This window comes from Piliocolobus tephrosceles, chromosome 13 (genome assembly GCF_002776525.5).
Source record: "Piliocolobus tephrosceles isolate RC106 chromosome 13, ASM277652v3, whole genome shotgun sequence".
NCBI lineage: Eukaryota > Metazoa > Chordata > Mammalia > Primates > Cercopithecidae > Piliocolobus > Piliocolobus tephrosceles.
Genome location: NC_045446.1, coordinates 110,546,891 through 110,570,692, shown reverse-complemented (window position 1 = coordinate 110,570,692; position 23,802 = coordinate 110,546,891). Strand labels below are relative to the sequence as shown.

The 23,802-nt window shown below is 47.1% G+C and overlaps 1 protein-coding gene across 1 annotated transcript in view; it reads right to left on the bottom strand.

Annotated features, from left to right (window-relative positions):
• The window catches only part of GRIK4 (glutamate ionotropic receptor kainate type subunit 4), a 488,614-nt gene that overhangs the window by 87,656 nt on the left and 377,156 nt on the right, over nucleotides 1–23,802 (bottom strand). The window contains exons 10-11 of the mRNA XM_026449832.1: nucleotides 2,898–2,960; nucleotides 812–919 (exon numbers count right to left, since the gene is read on the bottom strand). Coding sequence (XP_026305617.1) covers nucleotides 812–919; nucleotides 2,898–2,960 — 171 coding nt within the window. The remainder of the gene's footprint in view (nucleotides 1–811; nucleotides 920–2,897; nucleotides 2,961–23,802) is intronic.

Genomic DNA, 23,802 nt, shown 5'->3' with positions numbered 1-23,802 from the left:
TCTCTTGCCCTATAGATTTTATTTTTTTGAGACAGTCTCATCTGTCACCCAGGCTGGAGTGCAGTGGCACGATCTCAGCTCACTGCAATCTCCGCCTCCCGGATTAAAGTGATTCTCGTGCCTCAGGCTCCTGAATAGCTGGGATTTCAGACGTGTGCCACCGTGCCCGGCTAATTTTTCTATTTTTTTTTTTTTTTTTTTAGTAGAGACGGGGATTCACCATCTTAGCCAGCTTGGTCTCAGACTCCTGGCCTCAATCCTCCCACTTCAGCTTCCCAAAATGCTAGGACTACAGGTGTGAGCCACTGCACCTGGCCTCTTGCCCTATAGACTGAGAGCTCTCTTTTTATCACCTGGAAATGAAGAAACAGGCCATGTAAACCCACAGACATTCCATGTCCGCTTCAGGATGTGGTGGGGGATGGTCCTGTCATGTACACAGCAGGCATCCAGCAAGGTGGGCTGCTGCGAAGGGGCAGGGGTCCCCAGGGTCTGAATCCAGCTCCCCACTCTGTGTCACAGGTCCCCTTCCCTTGCCCCTGCACAGCTGCCCCAGCTGTCAGGGTGCCCCCAAGAGGTATCCACAAACTGTGGTGTCTCTCCACCCCGATCCTCCCCCCAGCTGCTCTGGAACTCATCAAATATCATTTCCATATGAAACAGCAACTTGAGTGTAATTACGCTGTCAGAAGTTGGGCTCAGTGCTGTGATTAGAGCTCCCATCTTCTGTTCAAGGGGCAGACTGTGAGTGCTCAGAGCCGGGGAGGCACCCCAGGGAGCTGCAGCTGGGAGCCCGGGAGAGCCCACTTACCAGGATGGTGGTGACGACCAGGGTGGTGTTGAAGAGAGTGTCCGAAATGTTGGAGGCATAGAGGCGGCTGTCCATGCTGAGGCCCTCTGCCACGTGCCACTGGCCGATCTGAGGAGACCAACGGAGAGGACTGGGAAGAAATGGTGGCCTTCAGGGCTGGAAGGAGCCAAGAGACTGACCTCTGCCTCCGGCTGTGCTGCATATGAGCAGGGAGGGGTGTGCAGTATGGAGCAGGGGGCTGGACTGCAGCAGGGAGACTATTACCCAGGGTCGGGGGGCTGAGGGAAGCGGGGGCTGTAACAGGGAAGAAAGGAATAAAGACGTGGGGGAGAGGTGGGGGAGGAAAATGGAGAAATAAATCAGGAACGAATGCAGTTTGGTGAAGTTCTCTCACACAGAAAGGAACGGAACATGTGGAATCACATTATTTTGAGGCAGGGATGGGCTGTAGAGCTCTTTTGATCCGGCCTGCCTTCAATCATTTCTGAGTATCAAAATAAGAATGAGAAGGCTATACTGGAGAGAACTGTGTCCTTGGATAAATGTTTGCTGGATGGCTGAATGAATGAATGAATGAACCTCAACAGGTCTAGTCCAGATTGACTCATTTACCAGCTGTGAGAACTCAGGCAAGTTATTCGCGTCTTTCAGAGCCCCAGTTCCCCATCTATCAATGGGGATGGTAATGCTTGTCCTGCCTTCTTGGAGCTTCTCATATACGTGCCAGTGGGTGTTCCATTATTTACCCAGACCCAGGAACACAGATCTCAACAATGAAACCTTAGAAAAGTTACTGAACCTCTCTGAGCATGTTCCCTCATCTATAAAATGGGGATAATCATAGAAACCTCACTGGGGGCATTGCAAGAATGTATTTAACCTGGCATTCAATACATGCTGCTCTCCTTCCACGTTGTCTTTTGTTTTCTCTCTCTATTGTGTTTTGTTTCCTTTATTCTGTTTTTATTTTATTGTGATAAGAACACTTAATACGAGACGTACTCTTTTTTTTTTTTTTTTTTTTTTTTTTGAGAAGGAGTCTTGTTCTGTCGCCCAAGCTACAGTCCAGTTGTGCGATCTCGGCTCATTGCAACCTCCGCCTCCTGAGTAGCTGGGATTACAGGTGCCTGCCACTGTCCCCAGCTAATTTTTGTATTTTTGGTAGAGATGGGGTTTCACCATCTTGGCCAGGCTGGTCTCAAAACTCCTGACCTCATGATTCACCCGCCTCAGCCTCCCAAAATGCTGGGATTACAGGCATGAGCCACTGAGCCCGGCCGAGATGTACTCTTTTACCAAGTTTTTAAATGCACAATATATTACTGTTGGGTGTCTCATTGTCTCAAAGACCACCAGGTGAAAAAAATCCACAACTTACTCAGTTCTTCACTCTGGAAAGTTACCTAAACCTAAACTCAACAGAAATGAGGTTTTAGATTGCTTGTTTTTCCCAGTGGATCTTTTTAATTTTTTTTTAAATAAGAGATGGGGTCTTATTATGTTGCCCAGGATGGTCTTGACCTCCTGGACCCAAGTAATCCTCCTGCCTTGGCCTCTCAAAGTGCTGGGATGATAGGCGTGAGCCACTGCACCTGGCCATAACTCTTTTTATACATATAAAAATACACACACACATCTCTATATACATAAAATCCCAATATATCTCTACTAACTGGAGCCCCTGGCAAATCATTGCTGCTGCTGAGTGTTTTTAGGTGGGCAGACAGGAGAGACGGCTGGCTAAAAACCCAGTGAAACGCACACACCCTTCTCTGCCAGGCTTCTGCAGGCAGCAGCAGCAGCTTCCCTGGAAGACCCACACAAGTTCCACAGATGCCAGGCAGTTCTACTCCACAGAGCTGGGCTCTGGGTTCTTTTACGGAATTTCCAGCAACAATAAAGACATGTTGCACCCTTTTCCGCCGCTCCCACCCCATGGGGGCCAGAGGATTGAGAGTGAGAGGGAGCGGCTCCCTGCCTTCAGTCTGGAGGAGGTGGAGCGTGTGGACGGCAGGGTCAGCCAGGCCCACCCCGGACCATCAGCTGGGAGCTCTCGTGGGCCTCCAGTTCCAGGCAGGAGCCTTACGGTCTCTACAGTTGGGGCTTTCATGTGGAAAACGGGAGATGACCAAATGCTCCCGTCCATGCCCTGCAAGAATGCCCCCTGGAAAAGGGTGGGCAGCTGTCCCATCTCTGCAAGGGCAGCATGGTTCTGTGCATGTTCACATTCCTTTGCCGTTTACAAACAAGGCCTCATACATATCCATACAACAAGCCCCGTTTTACAGATAAGGAAACGGAGGCCAAAACAAAAGAGCCCACCCAACTTGAGGTCACAGAGCCTGTCAGCTGAGAGGCCTGAGCTTTAAGCCCTGCACTCTTTTTTTTTTTTTTTTCCTGGAAATATTTAGGCTCTTTATTCTGGTTTTATTTCTTTATACTCATCTCACCAAGAATTTGAAGCACCTAATACACCATATAACAATTTTTAAAACTGAAGGTATCAAGGCAAAGGGAGCATGTGAATGACACACAAATCAACAAATAAAAGGAAAAGAAAAGTGCTTTCAAAAAGGACTACCATACAGTACTAAAAAGTGGTAGCATACACTGCCAAAGCAGGTAGGGAAATGAGATCAACCACAAAATTCACAAAAGTATTCAAAAGATTGAAAACAGTAACAAATACTCTTATTTGGAGAAGCACGGCTTTTTTCTTAATTATGTGTACTGTCACAATCATATAATTACTATTTAAAGTTAAACTTTATCATAAGCTAATTTTATGAGGAATCTCATAAAAAGGACACTATTTGGACATGGAGTCCAGTGCTTCTCACACTTCAATGTGCCTATGGATCACCTTAGCCTCTGGTTAAAATGCAGATTCTGACTCAGTTCATCTACAGATACGGCCTGTGGTTCTGAATTTTTTTTTTTTTTATTATACTTTAAGTTCTAGGGTACATGTGCATAACGTGCAGGTTTGTTACATATGTATACTAAGCCCTGCACTCTTATGCGCAGATGAATCTTCCCGAGGAAGGCTGCCTGGTCATCCTGACTCCTCCACCATTCCATTGCACATGCTTGTTTACTTGTGTGTCTCCCCCACGAGCAGCCAGTGTGGCTCAGCACAGCAGGTGCTGGCCTTACTTATGCTTGTACCCTTGCTCTGGGCCTGGCCTTAGAAGCAGGGAGCGGGGGAGGGGACCACTGTCTCCACAGACTGCTGTTGTTGGTGAGGCATGGGCAGAAGGCACTTTCTCTTTCTCTGAGCCCTCCTCTGGCCTTGGGAGCTCCTATTATCTCTTAAAGGGAACAGCCAGGCCATGTTATGGTCCAAGATTCCCCTTCCTCCTCCTCTCTGCAGGGGTGAGGGATGAGCTGTTAGGTTTCCAAATGAAAGGGGAAAGGGTAATAGTTACTGGACACCTGATGTGTTCAAGGTGTCAAGCCTATCATCTCTGAATTCTCCCATCAACCCTTTCGAGTAGTTACATGTGTTTCTGTTTTAGTTAAGAAGAAACTAAAGCTCAGGGAGGTTTAATGGCTTGCCGAAGGTCCCCTGGCTGGCAGGTGTAGCACGGGATTGAACCCAGATCTGTGACTCCTAATTCTGTGATCTTTCCTGTTTCTGCTGCTGTCTCTTAGGGTGGGGATACGAATGTGCCCTTCACTTAACCAGGCCAGGCTAACCGGGGAATGGCTTCCAGGGCCCCCACCATCCATTAAGTCCAAATACATACATAGCTTTCTTCTCCTTGGCCTCGACACTCCACAAAGCCAGGTGAAATTATTGTCCTCAAAGAGGCTCAATTTCCCTGTCTGAAAAATGGATAGAATTGGCCCCCAGTGGTCTCCTAGGTTGGGAGGGGCTATATTTAGGCAGGAAGAACAGAAAAAGCAATCGGGCTAGATGTCAGCATTGGGATATCTGGAATAGGACTGAACTCCTTAGAGTCCTTTCTGTCATCCTAAACCTCATACAACAGAGCCAGTAAGGCCTCAGCTCTCTGCTACCCACTTTCCCACCTCCACTGTTCTCAAGGGGTCTAATCCTCACTAACCACTTGTTCAAAGAAGCCCCAGCCCCAGACTCCTTGGTCTTACCCAAGCCATGAGATAGGTAAAAGCCAGGGGTAGAAACGATATAGCCAGAGCCAGATCCAATAGCCTGAACTGCGCGCCCTCCCACCTCCCTCCTCTGGGAACATGGCAAAGAGACTAATTAGCCCCCAAGCTCCAGTCAGGAAACGAATCCCCCACCCACCCTCCCACTAGTCCCCAAGAAATTAATAAACTCATCAGATCCAACAAAGCGGCTTGGCAGCCATTATCCATTGCAATCGAATTGCAGAAAGGCAGTGGGAGGGAAAGGGAGATTCAGAGCCAGGCGCCCTGGGATACAGGCTAATTGCCCCACCCACTGGGCACCCTCGAAGCCACACACGTGCCAGAAGTGGGCAGGAGATACAGCTCTTTCATCACTGACAATCTGTGGCTCTGCCTCCAGCCAAATCCCTTTGCTCCACCCTGCTGACACCTGCCCCCCAAGCCTCCTGTAGGAACAGCTGTTTTGTAAGCCGCTTCCACATGCCCACATGTGCAGGCTTGATTTTGCTTCAAATAATGTCTCTCCTTGGCTCCCTCTATACTTTGTCTCTTGCACTTGCTCTGCCTTTCCACTGTTTAGAGGCCCCAGGGTTGCAGTGAAGGAGGAGAAGGTATGGATTTGGACAGGGCCACTGCTAGCCTACATATAGCATGTTAATACAGATAAGAAAAAAGCACCCCTCTGGGCTGATGTGGCCCAGAGCACCCTGGGAATGCAGAGTTGGAGCTGGACTTCATCCCTGGGCGTTGACAACCAGAGCCACCGATGCAAAGTTGGACAGGAGTTTAACCTGGCGTCCTGCGGAAGGGCTGTGTGAACTTGGGTAAGTTAGTGAATCCCTCTGAGCCTGTTTCCCCCATCTATAAAATGGGGATGAGAATAGTAATTATTACCTCATAGGGTTCTTAAGATTAAGGAAGATGATGTATGTGCAAAGTACTGTGTCAACCCTTATTAGTTTTTAATACCATTGCCCAAGGCGGAAGGTGGAATCTCCTGCGTGCTCTGCGAAAGGTTTCACACTATGGGCTTTAGCTGATTAGGCAGACGAGGCTGGTGTCTCAAAGCATAGTTCTCAGAAACGTAAATTATCTTCTTCTCTGAGATGGACATTTAAAAACCAAAATGCAAAATGAAAACAAATGCAAATTCTTGGGCCCCACCCCAGAATGACTAAATCAGAAATTCTAGGAGTAGGGTAGGCTGCGTTCGAGCAGAGCAGAAAGACCAACTCAGCTGACAAACAGGATGACAGCGAAGGGCTAGGGTGCAGCCAGTAACAGTGCTTCAATGCCTGCCCACGGGCAGTTGGGAAATGTTACAAACTGGCTCTCCTGGGAAGAAAAAAAAAAAGGCTCTGATGTGTAGCATTTGCCAGTTTCTGTGATGTAAACACACCCACTATGGCTGATTTAAAGCTGCCAACATGATGTCACCAAGCACAAAGCTGGGAACGGATGTGTGCAACGGACTCCTGCAGGCTGGGGCGAGCCAGCTCTAGCATTTGACTGCTGCCTGCTGCCCGCCATACTCACGCGGGCTCTGTGCTGGGCACTAGAAGGTCGTGCGTACTAATCCCATTGCCACCCCACTGTATTCATAAGGAAAGCAGGGTCCAGATATGTTAATAATTTACCTAAGTCGCAAAGCTGGTGAGGAGAAAAAATAGGATTCGAAACAAGGCCAATGGCTGCTTAATTGATTCCACAATATTTAAAACAAATGTGTAGTCCTTCTACCTACAGATTCTTAATGCCATTACAAGAAACATTTTATGATAGGAGTGTTTAGTCAAATATTAAAATGTAGGTAAATATAATCGATATGGGATGTGTTTGCATGTACACAACATGTATCATTTACCCAGCATCCCCAAGAGACACAGGTGGATATAAATTAATAATGATTTTGCTCCTTAAGCATTAAAATTTCGGAGAGTTTAATTATTTATTCAAAACCATTGTTTCCAAAACTCCTTTCTAAAGGAATTATTATGTTCCTCTGTCCTCTTGAACAGGGAGCCTGTCTACCTTAATATGCAGTGTTATCATTACGAAGCCAGTTATTACACTGTGCTGTGATACAGTGCTACCCTTGGCGTTACTGAAATGTGGAGGGCCACTGCCTGCAGTTCTGCACTTTTATAAGTTAATCTGTCTGCTTCTCATAGCGTCTGTTTCTTTTCTCACTGTGAGCCATCACTTCTTGCTCCTATTAGGACTGCTGTCTCTGAGCCTCTGTCTTTGCAGGACCCCTGGGTAGAGCAGCTAAGGACCAAGCTTGAAAGAACTGTAAGGAGAGCTCAGACAAGGGGGCTGATGGGGTCACAGGGCTGTAGTGAATGGTTCCGTGGCATCAGTAGGGGCTACCCATAGTTCTTTGGAAAGGTGATGACTGTACAACTGAATGAGTGTCAGGGACTTGGATTTGGTCTGTCGCGTGACCCCAGGTCAACATAAGCAAGCTGGTCACTTCTGCAGCAATGCACGGCAGAAAGTCCTGCACTCAGGGGCCAGGACCACAGGGGTCCTCTGCTGCTTCCTGACAGAGGCTGCAGTGTGTTACCTGGCATCAGGAGACCCGCATTAGTACCTGGTACTATGGCCACAGGTGGGTGACCCTGAACAAGTCAGTTAATTTCCTTGAGCCTCGCACCTCCCCAGCCTCCACCCTAATCAAAATCCCCACTGACCTTGCCTGGGACTAGAATCCACTCTGGGCGTCCCTGTTCTGTTCTTCACACAGCAGCAGCCGTCGTCACTACCAAATCTCACATACATGCCAGTCCCTGCTTAAAACCCTTCAATTCTTCCCCATGTTGGCTTAAGGACAGAGACCAAACCCCTTACCATGGCCTGCAACGCCCCAAGAAGTCTTTCCTTTGCCCACTCTCCACTCTCTATCTTCTTCTCATGCTCTTTGGTCCAGCTTTACCTGTGCTGCAGCCACAGCTACTGTCTTTCTGCGTTCCAGTGCGACAGGCTCCTTCCCGCCACAGCCTTTGCACATGCCATTCCCTGTCTGGAACTCTCCTTGCCACATGAACCCCTAACCCACAGCCCCTTTCAGCTAGTTTAGGAGTTGGCAAATCCTGGACTACATGTGGAATCCAGCCCACTCCCTATTTTCTGAAATAAAGTTTTATTGGAACGTAGCCCCACCCCTTCATTTGTGCATGTGACTGCTTTCCTCTACAACAGCAGATTCGCTCACAGCCATGTGACCTGCAAAGTCTAAATGTTTATCATGTGGACCTTCATAGAAAAAAAATTTGCCAAATCTTGATCTACTTTACATCTGTTAATTCCCTCAGGCTTCAGCTCAAAGGTCCCTTCCTCCAGGAAGCTTTTCCTTGCTAATCCCTCAAAGTCGGACTCCTCCTAGAACCACGTTCTTTTCCTTCCAAACATTCATTGATGTGACTATTGCTTATGGCCTATCTTTCTTACTAGATAATAAGCTTCATGAGAGTAGGGATCATGGCCAGCTTTGCCTGCGCTTTTATCCCTAGAGTCTGGCACAGGGCCTAGCTTATCACAGATGCTCAATAAAATCAAGTTAAGGGAATGCATCAGGAACATTGCCTATAGTATCTCATTTAACCTTCAGCCTATCTTTAAGAGGGAGTTATTTTGTACTCATTTTACAGATTTTAAACCTCCTGAACCTCAGCAAGGTTAGGTCACGAATGTCCCCAAAGTCACATGCTGCTAAGTACCAAGATGGGGATGTAAACCCGTGCTTTCTGCATCCCCAAAGCATGTGCTCCTAACCACTGTGCTATTTTGTTTTAGAGTCAAGACAGCGATGGGAACAGGCATAGCACAGTGCCTGGCATGTAAGCAGGGACGAAATTAACTTTGCCAAGTCCTTTCCTCTCTCTGTGACTCAGATTCCTTCCAGGCTGCAGTCAGTGAGCCCTCAGGCCCTTTCCTATAAACCAGTCCTGGAGGCCCATGGGCTCACCTGGGTGTCATCCCTGGGACTTGCAGGCCCTGCCGCTGAGGGGGAGCCCTGGCAATCCTGCCTGCTCACAGCTCTCACTCCTGCCTAGAATCACACAGGGCTGTCATTTTGCCACTTTGTTCCCTCTCAAGTAGGTAAAAAGAGATTCATTTTTAAAGCCTCGAGGGATTTCCTCACATCTTGGCTGCATCTGTGGGTGTGCACGCAGCACTAGAACATTTAATATTTTATGTACATTTAGACGATTGTTCTTTGCACTCAGCGCTGCCAGGATCCAGCTTCTTCTAGGGAGGCCACCGTAACCCCAAGGCAGGGTAAGTCCTTCGGCTTCAGACTCTGGTTTTGCAAACACTTATTGATCACCTTTGCTTTCTGGGCACTCAGCCATGTGCTCTGCTTACATAAATTTCCTTGATTCTGCACAACAACCTTGTTATTATTCCCACCTGAGAAATGTAGGCTTAATGGAGGTACTTCAGACAACAATAATAATGCTTAATGTAGGCACTTTCATACCAGTTTCTGTTGAATAAATGAATGAATGAATGAAAGTGAGACTCAGAGATGTCAAGCAACTTGGTGAGGGTCACACAGTTACCAGGAGATTAAACTGACATTGGAACTTAGGTTCTATTTATTACTATACCATCTGGTTGAGTTAGGACAGGTGTATGTTGTCTTGACCTTAAGACCTGGGCCTTCCTACATTCCTCTCTGATCGTCATGAACTTGTTTATTGAATACAGCCCTGAAGGGAGTCACTTCAAAGAGCCCGTATGAGTGATCCTGACCAGGGCCCAGAGTGGTTGCCTAGGAGCTAGCTTGACACAAGGGGATTCAGGGGGTACAAGAGGACCCACATTGTTTTTCCCTCCTCTCCCATGTGTAAGCTGTATGAGCTGGGGTAAGGCATTTAACCTCTCTGAACCTTCTCCATCTGGAAAGAAATGAATCTGCCTACCCATAATACAGCGTTGTTGTTGTTGATAAGCAACTGAGATAATGTACATCATGGCCCTTGATGAGCCACAATAAGCCATGGGAACATAAGGTAATGGTACCATTTAACAGTACCATTGTGTATTTGGTGGGAGTGCAGCCGGCCAGAAGTCAGGAGATTTGGGTTCAAGTTCCACCCTGAAACTTACTACATGGTCTTGGGAAGTTGATTTTGCTACCTGTAAGATAAAAATAGCTCCCCTTCCCTTCTCCCCTTATTAGGATGATGTGAGGCAATTACAGATGTGACAAAAGTTTCAAGGCCTATTCAAATGCAAGCTCTGACCGGGTACAGTGACTCACACCTGTAATCCCAGCATTTTGGTAGGCCAAGGCAGGCAGATTACCTGAGGTCAGGAGTTCAAGAACAGCCTGACCAATATGGTGAAACCCCATCTCTACTAAAAACAGAAAATTAGCCAGGTGTGGTGGCACATGCCTGTAATCCCAACTACTCTGGAGGCGGAGGCAGGAGAATCACTTGAACCCAGAAGTCGGAGGTTGCAGTGAGCCAAGACCATACCATTGCACTCCAGCCTGGCCAACAAGAGTAAAACTCCATCCCAAAAAAAAAAAAAAAAAAAAAAGAAAAAGAAAAGTAAGCTCTTTCTATTTTATTCTATTTCAGATCCTTGTTCTCTAGGGACATCCAAAGTCAGATGAACCATAACCAATGACTCTATTTTTTTTTTTTTTTTACTCTCAGGTTCAGGGTACTAAGTTGAAGTTCTCACTAGGAAAGATGCATATTAATAATCTAATCTATTTGTGGCTTCATGAGTGCACAGAAGTGATTTTGACATATGGGCCGGAAAAGTGACATTCAGGTGAAAACACTATGGCCAGGGATCCCAGGAATAAACTGAGTTTGTTAGAGTTTCAAAGTCTCTTACATTATATAGGTCTGTACTTTGAAACAAAACCAACTAAAAAGGTCTGTAATATTAGCCTCTGTGGTGAACACCTTGGCACGAAGGAGTAAATGCTTACTGCATTTAAATCTAATATCTCCAATCATAAAAGTTTCATTTACAGAGGAGACTGAGTCATAAGTAAGCAAGAGCCCAACCGAGTCCTGGAGTGGGTGATCTGGGGAACAAAGGGAGTTGCTGAAGTTGGCCAAAGGCTGCATTCTAGTAGCAGAGGGAACCATCAGATATGTGCTTGTGCAGAATAATGCTGAAAATTCAGGATCAAAAGAAAGCAATGGTAAATGCCAAGGGTAAGAGATCAAAAACAAGTCCAGGGAAGGCTGGGAAGACTTGACATCAAGTGAACTCTAACTGGGCTTTATGAAGCCTGCAACTCAGTTGGTCCAAGGCAGTATTTTGTTAAACTGTGGGTTGCAACCCATTAGTGGGTCATGAAATCAATTCAGTGGGTCAAGACATGCATTTTAAAAAGCAAATCTATACCTAGAATAGATCAGGGTGTAATGCACATAGCAGGGGTAACTTGTTTCACAAGCTTTGGTTTCAGTTACATGTAGATGGATGTTTATGTGCATCCTGAATTGCAACCCCAGTGTAAGTCATGCTCAAGAAGTGTGCAAGTGCTTAGTATAAGACATTTGGACACTCTCTCTGTTCACTACTCTATCATCAGCCCTTAGTCGAGTACCTGGAACATAACTGGTTCTCAATAAATATATATATTTTGCATCAATGAACTCCTAGTCCTGGTCACTTGTTATAACTGAAGGACTAACTACAGTATAAGAAAATTATACAAGCTAAGACTTTTGAACACTTACCATATGCCAAGTACTGGACTAAAGGTTTTGTATTTGTCATTTCATTTGATCTTCCCAACCACATTAGAAGGGAAATACTGCCATCATCCCTGTTTTACAGATAAGAAAACTGAGGCTCTGAGAGGTTGGATTTCTTGCCCAAAGCGCCATAGTTAATGCAGATTCAAACCCAGGCAGGTCCGCTATGCTACTAGACATAGATACTAATAGATATAGATACTAATACTAATAGATATTAATTTATTGGGTTGGGACTATATAGTTAAACATTTAGTAAACATTTGAATCCTTATCCTTTATCCATTGTCATTTGCCACAAGCATTCCTGCCTGAGACCCCATATCCCTGAAGGTGGCCTTTGCTGTCCCTTGTCTTTGATTCTGAGTTACATATTTAGAAGAGGATACATAAATAAAGCTTGAGGAAAGGGAGGCTGGGCGGCAGTGAAAGAAGCAGAGTGGGAGTCTGGCTTCCCAACCAGCTCTGCCATCTACCACAACCACCTCTGGGTGGCCCCATTCAGGCTCCTCACACTCCCCTTCCCCTGGGGTTTCCCAGTCATCTACTAGGTTTCAGCCTGAATGTCGCCCCTCAGGGAGGCCCCTCCCAGTCTTTTGTCTCCATCAAGATCCACGTCACAGACTTGTGCATAGTGCCCTGAACTACTGCTTTGTAGCACTCATCACATTCGAAATCATATAGGTATTTAGGTAATCATTTGTTTCACACCCCTCTCCTGTACCAGAGTGAAGAGACTCTGTCTTGTTCACTATCATATGCCTAATACCTTGCATGAAATTGGCACTTACTACATATTGGCTGGATGCATGAATAAATTCCCTTTTGTGGCTCCAGCTTCCAGGGAAGTGCCTGGCCTATAAAGGGTGCTCAATAAATATCTGTTGAATTGAATTACAAAGTTCCTTTGGGCAAGTCATTTCTTTTTATCTTTAGTTATCTTACCTATAAAAGAAGGATATAGGCTTGCCCCTTCCAGTTCAAACAGGAATTTCTGAAAATGCTGGGTATATTTATAAAGTGAGGTAAATTTGCAAAGTGACTTGGGGCAGAGCCTGAGAGAGACAGGCTTATTCTTTTTTACTTTTGTGAGTGTCAGCAGCTCTCGTCTGAGCAGTTGTCTGAGCAGACAACCCCAGAAGGCCTCAGACAGGTGACGGTAGGAGGCGACGGGCAGCACTGCTTCCCTGGCATGAAGGTGAAGCAGGTGGCCACTGACGTGAGGGACACAAGGAAGTCTCCTCTCCAATCTGTCACAAAACAGCTCCATGAAATGAAGGTAGTGACAGGAAGGGTGGAATAGATGAGTGGAACCAAGAAACACAACTAAGGAAAAAGGCTTTAGAAAGAAAGATTTCTGCCCAATAGATAGAAGAACTGTCTAAGAATGAGAGCATTCCAAGATGGAATATACTGTTCCTGTAGGTGATGAGTTCCCTGACACCAGAGGCACTCAAACAGACTCTATGATAATCCATTTGCAAGAATCCAAGCAGCCAATTAGAGTGCTTGCCTAGAAGACCTTTATTATTCTTTTTGACCCCAGGAATATAAGATCTGGATTCTACTTCTGCATCAGGGGAACCAGGAGAAAGGCAGGATATCAACAGGAAATGAAGTCCTTGCTCATTTTGAGAAAACAGGAGAGCAGCAGTATGGGGCAGTGAATGCAGCGAAAAGGTCACTGTAGGAAAACTTCAGCTACTCATATGTTTGCTCATTCCTGGTCTTCTCTCCTGGCTGAAACTCATTACAGGTGATTCTCATTATTCATGGTAGTTCTGTTCTATAAAGTTGCCACAAACACTGAACTGGGGAATACTGAACCATTTTTGTTCCTACGGGAAATACAGGGCTACGTTCCTGTGAGCCTCTGGTCACATTGTTTTCTTCAATCAATCAATCACTTTGTTTTACATGTGTTGCTATTTGCAGACACCTCGCTTAATATGTGTTAAAGTTGATGCATTAACATTAAACAACAGCATGCTCACTCAGCCAGAATGCAGCTTACCTAACACATGTGCTTACACTGGAAGGCACATCACTGTTCTTGTAGATAGGAACACTAGGCAGCACTTCAGCACTATGCTTAGGGGTCATTTTAAACAGAAACATTGCCAAGAAAAAGCACAAAACTAGACAAGATGTGGCATGAAGTGGACTGTGAGAAGGACACTTGTTTACAGTACGAGAGCTGAAAAAAGAAGACACGGTGCAGCCTTGTTCAACCTCAGCTGGGAACGTGCACATTGGTGATTCCAATTTTTTGCTGCTCTGTGCATGTCTGCAAAAGCACTGTATTGATTTGGGGGTTACAAATAGATTTTAGCAAGTAGTCGAATTTGCAAACATGGAATCCACAAACAATGAAGATCAACCGTGCTTGTCTGCTCTCGAATGTGTAGCTTGTGCCAAGACCTGCCCAGACTTCCATCCCTAATCCCCAGTGTCTGGCATAGGAAGCAGAATTTGGTCTAGCCCTCACCCCTCCTCCTGCCAAAGAGAATAAAACCACATTGGCTGTTCTCAGAGATTCCAGTGACAACGAAAATAATAGGGCAGGAGTGGAGCTCAGTCCACCCCAGTCAGCTCTGACTAAAAATGCCACCCCCGAATGATGTTTGTATGAACTTAATAGACTTCCCACCTAGCTCATGGTTTCTGAAGTTAAATTTCCCAGAGACGAGCTGCGAGGATGCTCAGATCTTCTTTCTTTTTGGACAGAAGCACTAAGTGATTTTAAGAATTTCCATTGCTGGCAAGGAGTGGTGGCTCATGCCTATAATCCCAGCACTTTGGGAGGCCGAAGCATGCAGGTGACCTGAGGTCAGGAGTTCGAGATCAGCCTGACCAACATGGCGAAACCCCATCTCTACTAAAATGCAAAAATTAGCTAGCCGTGGTGGCAGGCGCCTGTAATCTCAGCCACTTAGGAGCCTGATGCAAGAGAATCGCTTGAACCCAGGAAGTGGAGGTTGCAGTGAGCTGAGATCGTGCCATTGCTCTCCAGCTTGGACAACAAGAGTGAAACTCCGTCTCAGAAAAAATGAAAAATAAAAAAAAGATTTTCTGTTGCCTACATCCCAACTTCCTTTTCTTTTCTTGCATAGTCGAAAATCTCACAGACTCACTTGTAAACATTTTGGGGGATGATCAAATTGGCCTTCCTCAAATTGCCATGTGTGGAGTGCACGGCGGGATCCGTCAACATGAGGACTCATCTGCATACCCTGCTCTCACCTCCAGGAAGCTAGAAGGTATTTCGAATCAGCTGCTGAGGAAAGAATTTATCAGAGAGCTCAGGCATGCTGGAGATTTTTCATCTTACAAGAAAATTACTGCCAAAGAACATGACACAGGCAGGCCATGCCTGGCTTCATTTGTTAAACGCACCAGGTGGAGAAGTATCTTGGGAAAGCTGGTTGTATTAATAACAACACTTTGCACTCTGAGTGGCAGATGCCAATTGAACTCATGATTTTAATGAAGTGCCTGGGTGGAAGGAAGCCAGTTACTCTCTGTCCTTCTGGAACTCAGGACACTGAAGTCAGTAGAATGCTGGAGGGCAGGGGAGGACACACTTCTGAGCTTTCTGCAAAGGCCTGAGCATGGCCCGGCTCTGCCCCTGGCTGGAAGCTGGCTCACAGCATGCAGCTAGCATGTGCCCAGGCCTTGCTGTGCTCTGGCTAGATGGGGAATTTTTAGTTTTGGGGGTGTCAGTAGCTCTTGTCTGAGCAGGGCTCTGTCAGGCAGGCCTTTGAGGTGCTGGGATTCTCATAGGAGTGGTATCACAGCTTTTGCTTCCCTAGGCTTCACACCCAACCAGAGCCACTGCCAGGTGGAACCAGCAAGACTCCCACATTAGAGAGTGGAAAAAGGAGGGGTCAGGGATGGAGGAAGGAGAGAGGCAGGGGAGGGAGAGGCTGTGGGGAGGCCATCCTGAAGCCCCGAGTGGCCAGCCTGGTAGAGCTGGTGTGCGCCCTGTCTTGCTGGCACAGGCCAGTCTTTGTGTGGTTACAGCCAGAGTGACCTGGCCCTGGGCATCTTGCTAGACCTCGCTTTGTTCTTCTCTCTGCCCTGAGCCACAGTAGAAGCCAGATTCTGGGAATACCACACACAAAGGTAGACAGACACATAGAGAGTCATCTCTGTGTGAGATGACAGAACTAAAATTTGCAAATATAGTAGAATCCTCAAAGAACAGCTACAAACAATGTTTCATTTTGCTCTCACAATAATTTTATGATGCACATAAAACAGATATGATGATGATCACCATCCCTGCTTGACTGAGGAGGAAATTGAGAAACAGAAAGCTAGAACAGAAACTGAGAGAGCTGGGACTCTGCCCTGAGCCTTTGACCATGAAGCCTTATGCTCTTCCCAGTGCCCCACACTGCCTGCTGCTGAATGTGGCTCCCTCACCTCCCTGGATCCACCTTCATTCTTTCCCCAGGCCTGCCTGTCTGCAAACCCCACACCTCTGGCCCAGGCCCATCACAGCTGACTGACGCAGGCTGCTTCCTGAGACCGAATTAGCAGGTCCGCCTCTTCCGCTCTTCCAGGCATGAGCTGGCTGAAGAGGCACGGAAAAGAGTCACTGGGAACTGGCAAACTTCCCCAGACTGATCTCAGGCAGAAGCGTGATCGGGCACATTATAAGAAATACATTTAAAATGCAGCACTTAAAACCTTGTTCTTCTGCCCAAAAGCGGCCCCCAGCTCAAAAATTTAAGTAGCTCTAATTTGTTTGCCGGCTGATGTGTGAATAAGCTTCTGCAGTCAGTGAATTTTCCATCAGAGCTGATAAGCAGGAAGTCCCTGTGCTTTGGGAGAAAGAACCAGACTTATGTGGGCCAGGAAGGCAGGAGAGAAAATGCCCTTCAGGTTACACCCTGCCAAAGCCAGCTCATCTGCCCCTTGACCATTGTCCTTGGAGTGGACAGGAGAGCCTGAGTCACTCATAGGAGAAAGTATTTCAGAGCCTTTTAGTGAAGTAGGGGAGCACTGTTCTTGGACGATGGAAAGAAATGGAAAGGGGGAAGATATCAGTGATTGGAGGGGCCTTCTGCTTCAATTTTCAAATTCCAGTTGTCAGCGGGGAGGTTTGTCATATGAAATCTCTCTTGAACAACCTGGCGAACAGTAGCTTTAGAGAACTCTCATGACAAAATCCTTAGGTCCCCAGGGCTCTGGTGTCCCCGTTGGCTATGAGCTCCTTAGGGCCTGGACAGCACATCTGTGTGCCCGCTGCACTCCTCCCCAGGGCCCAGGGAGGTGGGCTGTGCACACACCAGTCCCTTGTTCACTCCTGTATTCGCTCTCCAAGCCTGCCCTGAGCACCACTCTCAGCTGGCTCAGGGAGCCCCCAGCACTGAATAATAGTGTGAAAAGTAGAGGGATCACATAAACGGAGCTCTGGACCGGTGCCTGCAGGAGCTGGCGGTTAGGGAAGCCTCACTGAGCTGAGTTTTGGAGACGTGAGTAGGCGTAGCCAGGTGAGGCATGGGAGTGGGTATGGGTGCACTGGCACGGGCATGTGAGAGAGCCTGGCATGCCTGATTGCCACAGCACCTAGTATTGCTGGAGCAGAGTCGGAAGGGCCAGTGCAGGAGAGGGGACTCCAACGTATGCAGCACCCAACACCTGTCATCCTGAAAGCAAATGGGGGCTGCCGAGGGCTTTTAAGCCCAGGAATGACGCTCTCACAGGTGTGTTCTCTGGTAGGAAAGATGGACTCGCTGACCTCCAACTCTTAAGAATTTTTGACATTCTATGAGATGTTGTCAACTATTTTAAACCTCATTCCAATTCCCCTTCTCCTAGATCCTTAATTAAAAAAGAGAAGTAAGTGACTTCTCAGTAACTTTCAAAGCAGCCCCTCAGCCACCCATCTCTTTTTCTGCTCCCTCCACCCGGATCTGCCGCCTCAAAGTTTCCTCATCAAAGGTAAAGTCACTCGCGCTGGCTCTGGGGGAATCGCCTGTCAAGTAGCCTCCCCAGCTGGCCCATAGAGGTCTATTCCCAAGCCGGAGAGCTGGCACTCAAGGCTGCTGATTCCCAACAATCAAACCCGGCTCCAGCGCTCTGAGCCAGGCTCCGGCAGAAGCAGCTTCAAAGGATCTGCATATTTATGGTAAATTCCTTCCTCAAATTGAAAATGCATTAGACAGTAGCAATCACAGTACTCTCAGAGCTACCTTCCCGCTTCCACCCCACAACCTATCTGAGGCTTAATAGTCCTTCTCCTTAGCGCAGAAGGGGCTAGAGCTATGATGGGGTCAGCTCAGAATACGACGGGCTGGGGTCAAGGGCACAGATGCCGGCGGTACCTCTCCATGGACAGCGTGAAATCCTCCTCACTATTCTTCCATGCCATGTGAAGGCAATGTCAGTGCAGACTGTCATCTGACAGGAAGGGCGCTTTGATGATTTTCTGTTGTTCTCCGTTTGTTTGCTTTTGAAATGGAGGAAGGGGCCTGGGTATGGGAACAGGAGTGGCTCCCACCAGAGAAGCAGGTCTGCTAAAATTCCCACCAGAGCAACAGAAGCTATTTTCCAGAGTTCTTGGCTGCACAGGGTCACGATAAGAAATGCAGCTGCCTTTACGAGACTTCCGAGTGCAGCAAAGCAAGTTCCACCGCTGCCAACGCAGGAGGATCCCGACTCCCCCGGAAAGGGGGCAGAGCTGCCTCTGTGTGGGCTTCTGTCAGGCAGGATGGCAGGAGAAGAGATTAAAGAGAGGCAGCCTGACCTCCTAGCAATGGGTGGGACCTGCAGAAATTTCAAGGAGTTGGGTTGAATTCTCTGAGCCTTCTAAAGACGACACTGGATCCCTGAGTTCTTGGTTTGCAAGGGTGACTCCGGAAAGTCATTTCATTCATCCTCCTCCTCGGGTTAGAACTCAAATCAGCCCCTTGAAAGCTGGGTTGATACAAGCTTTGGAAAACAAAAGTCTGGCTGTCAGCTCACAAGGCTTATACCTGGCCCTCTCCTTCACTGCCTTGCCAGTTTCTCCAGCTCTGTAGGAACAGAGTGAAATAAATCTGTGGTCTAAGGAAAGTGTGGCTCAGGTCTAATTTCTATGAAAAGTTCACAGGAAAAGAACCCTGTGTATCTGGTGGGAGAAAGGTAAGTGGAAGAATTAATTGATCCCAAGACCCAGAGTTCAGAATGAATAAAAAATTGGAAAACAAATTCCAGTAAGCAAGCTCACGCGGCAAATAGAAATGTGGGGTTCAGTCTGAGGAAACTCCTAACTCTCCAGTGCTCTCAGCTCTGCTTTCCAGCCCCATCCGGAGTGTGGTGTTCAGTGTGGGCCTTGTGTTTTAATAGACAACCCAGACAAGCTGAAAAGCACTAGTGGTGAGAGACGTGGCAGCCGTGTCACGTTGGGAACTGCTGCCTGAGAAAGGGAAACATGGAAGAGCATGACAACACCAGCCCTGTATAGTAAGACCTGGCTGCAACTTTTGCCTTCCCCAAAAGATTATGAGCTCTTGGGGGAACCATGATTCATGAATCTTGCATTCCCAGCCCCTGACACAGAGAAGGTGCTCGAAAATTCTATGCTAAATTCAGGCATGAAAGAATCAGTGAATGAAGTAAAATCAAACTTTTAAAAAATATCTGAAGAGCTGGTAAGAAAGAAGAAGCAGACTGTTCCTATTACGGCAGAATTAGGAGGCAGATTTTGACTCAGTGCCTGGAAGAATTTGGAATGTGTCCCTTGAGAGGCAGTGAATTCCTCAGCCCAGGACATGTTCAAGGAGAGGCTGGGTGGTCATCTCCTTCAGGGGAACAATGGAGAACGTTCTTGCACTGGGTTGGAGGAATCCATGAAAGCCTTGAAGGTCCCTTCCAACATGGTCTGGGGCAATTCTGTATAGTGGAAAGACCTTGGACTTTGAAGGCAGCTGTACACAGACCCAGTTTTTAAATCTGGCACTTATTGGCTGTATGAATGTGGATACATGACTTCCTCTCTCTCTGTCTCAATTCCTTCACCTACAAGCTGAGAGAATAGCTCTCCTGCAGGGTTGATGAAATGCTGAGAAATTTTAAATACATACGTACACCACTCAGCACTACACATCATGTAGGTGACAATAAATGTTAGCGATTATGTCAGTAGAGCCGGCTTTCTGTGTAACCACAGGCAAGCACAAGACTGTGCCATGCAATTCTAGTTTGGATAATTCTTGGGTTCACCCAGGTCAAACGCTGGGAAGTTACAACCTTCGTTGCTCAGAGAAATGAAACTGAGGTATCCACATAGTGATATACAGTGAGCCAATAGAAAAAGTTTAGATCTGCATCTTTAGGAATAGCAAACCTCAAAGGCTTAATTAGAGTCTGTTAAGCCATTTCCGATCCTCAGATGAAAGGTGCGCTCATCTTGTTACAGCACTAACAAAGCTGCTTGGGGGCTGCTCAGAATCTTTGATCTTTAGACCAAGTTAAACGAAGGAAATTCAGGGTCTTCTAATGCTGTGCTTCCTTCTTTCCCAGCCTCTTCCAAAGATTTCTCCCACACCCGGAAGGGAGACTATACTTTCCTAATACTGTCCAGGCCATCTTCCGTGTCATGAAAAGGGAGGATATGAGATGGACAATGGAGATCTTGCATGCGCAAAAACTGGACGGTGGAGCTGAAACAATACTGTCAACTTCTGGGCCCATAAGCCAACAACTGGGAGATGGTCCAGGTTCAGAAATGTCACTGACAGGGCACAACAGGGTGTCCCTGACCCTGCAGTCTCCTGCAGAAGCTCCACAGAGTCAGTCTCAAGACTGAAAACCCTCTCCGAACAGAATCAAAATAGTCATTTTTAAAATAGTAGAAAACAACCCTGAGTTCTGACAGACTATTTTTAAAACGGTAATAATCCTTTAATCAGCCACCGGCAGAGAATGCGGTATTTGGTTCAGATGTTTTACCAATTACAACCCACCAGGTCCCTGCGTGGGGCTTTCTAGATAATCAAAACCAGCTCTTAATGGTCATTCACCCAGACAGGAAGAGAGAGAATAAAACCCAGCCCCAATGAGAAGACGCCATTCCTAAGGCACGCCCAGCCCAGCCGGTCATCAGGACCCAGGCGCTGTCCTGGTTTGCAGCAGGTGGCAGCAGAACAACAGAGCCGGCTAAAGGAGTTTGAGTTGGGGTTTTAGGGATTCCAGGAAAGCGAGGAATGGCCAGGAGTGGGGGATCCAAGAGCACGGGCTTTGCAGTTGGACAAGCCTAAGCATAAATTCCAGCTCTGCTTGAAGTCCTTGCTAATAGCAGGACCAAGTTCCTTCTGCTCCCTGAGCTCCCGTATTCTTATCGGTGAAATGGGAATTTATCTACCTTGAAGGGCTGTCCTCAAGATTGGAAGCGATTTGTGCAAAGTGCTCATGTGATGTCTGGTAGGCAAAACATACTCAAAAGATGCTAATTCCCCTGCTCCTTGTCACTTTCTCCTCCCCTGCCCAGCATCACCTTGAATGGAATTGGGAGAGTATTCGCACAGAGATATTGACATTCCTCCCACCCTGGAAGAGAGGCCCAATTAATTATCACTCCCTAAACCATTTCTTCATCCTGTAATAAGCAGGGGAAGGACACCTGTCAAGAGGCAAAGATTGGGCGGTGATTGGGAAGGGAGCTGGGGACCAAAGCTGCGAAGCTACATCTGTGTCCATGATACATCACGCACAGTTTTCACTTGGTACTCACGGCACCTACACCAGACAGGGAAGCAGCAGGACACTCACTAGATTTGTTGGAAAAAAAGCGGGGGCAGGACATAAAGAGAATAATCACCATCCACTTTACAAGTCCAATCAAATATATGTGTCCCTTAGAGTAGTTGAAGGTCAAAGCACATCCTCTTTAATGGTCACTTCTGCAGCAGATTCCATCCAACACTGGCTCAAAAAGATGGGGGTAGGATGTGGAGAGGTCAAGAAAAAAATCTCTGTGTAGAGGCTGCAGTTCATGAACACTCTTCTACTACTCTTCTTCTATTTGTCAAAGGGTAGTCTGTGGACCAACTGCACTGTTATCATCTATCTTGGTGCTGGTTAAAATTATGCGGATTTCTGGAATATATCCTGTTTTACTGAAGTGGAATTTATAGCTGTGAGGCCTGGGAGTGTTCAATTTTTATGAAGCACTCTCAGTCATTCTGGTGCACGTATATATTTGAGAAGCTTTGCCCTGCACTGCTCATGTGTGCTGCTGCCGAAGAAACTGCAGCCGCTATGGAGGATTCAGGGCACAATCCCTGGCTGGCCTGGGTCGGGGGCTGAAGGATGAGCCCTGGGGGCTGGGGCTGATGATGCTGTTTCTTAATAACTCAGGCGGACCTCTGGCCTCAGGGCGAGCACAAGCCAGCCTGAGCAGCGGCTGCTGGAGAAGCAGAATAAAGATGAAGAGGCACTTGGAGCCTAATCAGCTGTCCTTCAAGTGGAGAGTGGGATCAGGGCTACCAGCCAGTTCTGCCACTGCAGGTGTCTCTTGATGGAGGGATGCTGGAAGTGGGCTCTTTCCCTGAAGCACTCACAAAGCAGGGCTGAGGTCTAAGGGGAGTGTTTCAAAGCCTGACATCAGGCTTTCTATGGAGTGAGCATCATGTTCTCCTAACTGTTCCTCCACTGTTATCATCTCCACCCCCTTCTCCTGTCCCCATTTTCTTTTTCCGCTTACCACTCCTGACACTATGTCACATATATATTTGTTTGTCCACTGCCTGTCCCCTACTAGAATACAGGCTCCACAAAAGCAGCCACTTTCTCCGTCTTAAAAAACCTATACCTAGAAGAGAGTCTGGCACATAATAGGCACTCAACAAAGATGTCTTGAAAGAATGAATGAATATTCTTCACTTCACATCCCCCAAGCACATTGGGACTCAGAGAAAAGTGTGCCTGACAATTTCTCCACAGGCTGGCAGCTTCATCTATTCAGGTAATTAGGAGCCTGAGGGCACAATCTGAGTGTAATAACCCAAATTTGCACTTACGGTTTTCTATGTCAGGCTCCCTGGACAGACCGTGAGCACTCTCTCCGTGCCAAGGGCTGAATCTTTTTCAGCTTCGATTCCCCCAGGCCCAGCATGGTGCCTGATGCATAGTGTATGCTCAACATATGACTTGTTAGATGAATAAAACGGCCATTTTGTGAAACGCCATCCCCGTAGTTTCTGGCTGCCTACCGAACCCTGCTCCCATTTGAGAAATTATGCAAAATGGTAGCTCTTATTGCTTACAGACAATGCAGCTCTGGCCCAGAGACACGAGGCCTTGCTGAGAGTCAGCAGCAGGACTCTGGGCTCCTCTCTGTCTGGGACTCTTTTACTGCCTTGCCTTCCAAGATGGGTGACCTGGCCTCGGGACCCAGCATAATTAGGATCTCCTAGAAAGAACTCCACTGGACTTCTAAGGAGGGCTGATCGGAGCCTCTCAGATGTGGGGACCCAGAAGCAGGAGGCAGATGTGACAGGACCTCCGTGGACTAGGGCTTCGTTAGAATCACCTTGGGGGCTTGACGACTGCATCAGTTCCCAGGGCCTATCATAGGCCTCCCCAACTAGACTCTTGTGAGGTAGAGTTTTAAAATCTGTGTTTTTAATGCATTTCCAAGGTGATTCTGATGCATAATTTGTTGTAATGGTTGACTTTAGAGGTAGATCTATTTAGGTCCAAAACCAGCTCTGTCATTACTGTTTGTTCAAGGATAAGTCAGTCAGTCCCCCTGAGCCTCAGTTTCTTCAAGTATAAAACTGGGACTAATATAAAGTATCTATTTTGTAGGGTTAAAAGAGAAAATATATATGACACACTTAACATGGTAAAAGGCCCATGGCAAGAGCCTAATAAATAGAGGCTGCTGTGATGATGATAATTGCGGTGGTAGTGATGATGATATTGGTGGTGGTGGTGGTGATGACAGTAGTGGTGGTGGTGATGATGACAATGGTGGTTGTGATGATGATGCTGGTGGGGGTGGTGGTGGTGATGATGGTAGTGGTGATGGTGGTGGTGGTGATGATGGGGATAGTGGTGGTGATGACGGTGGTGTTGGTGGTGATGGTGGTGGTGGTGGCAGTGGTGATGGTGGTGCTGGTGGTGATGATGTTGGCGGTGGTG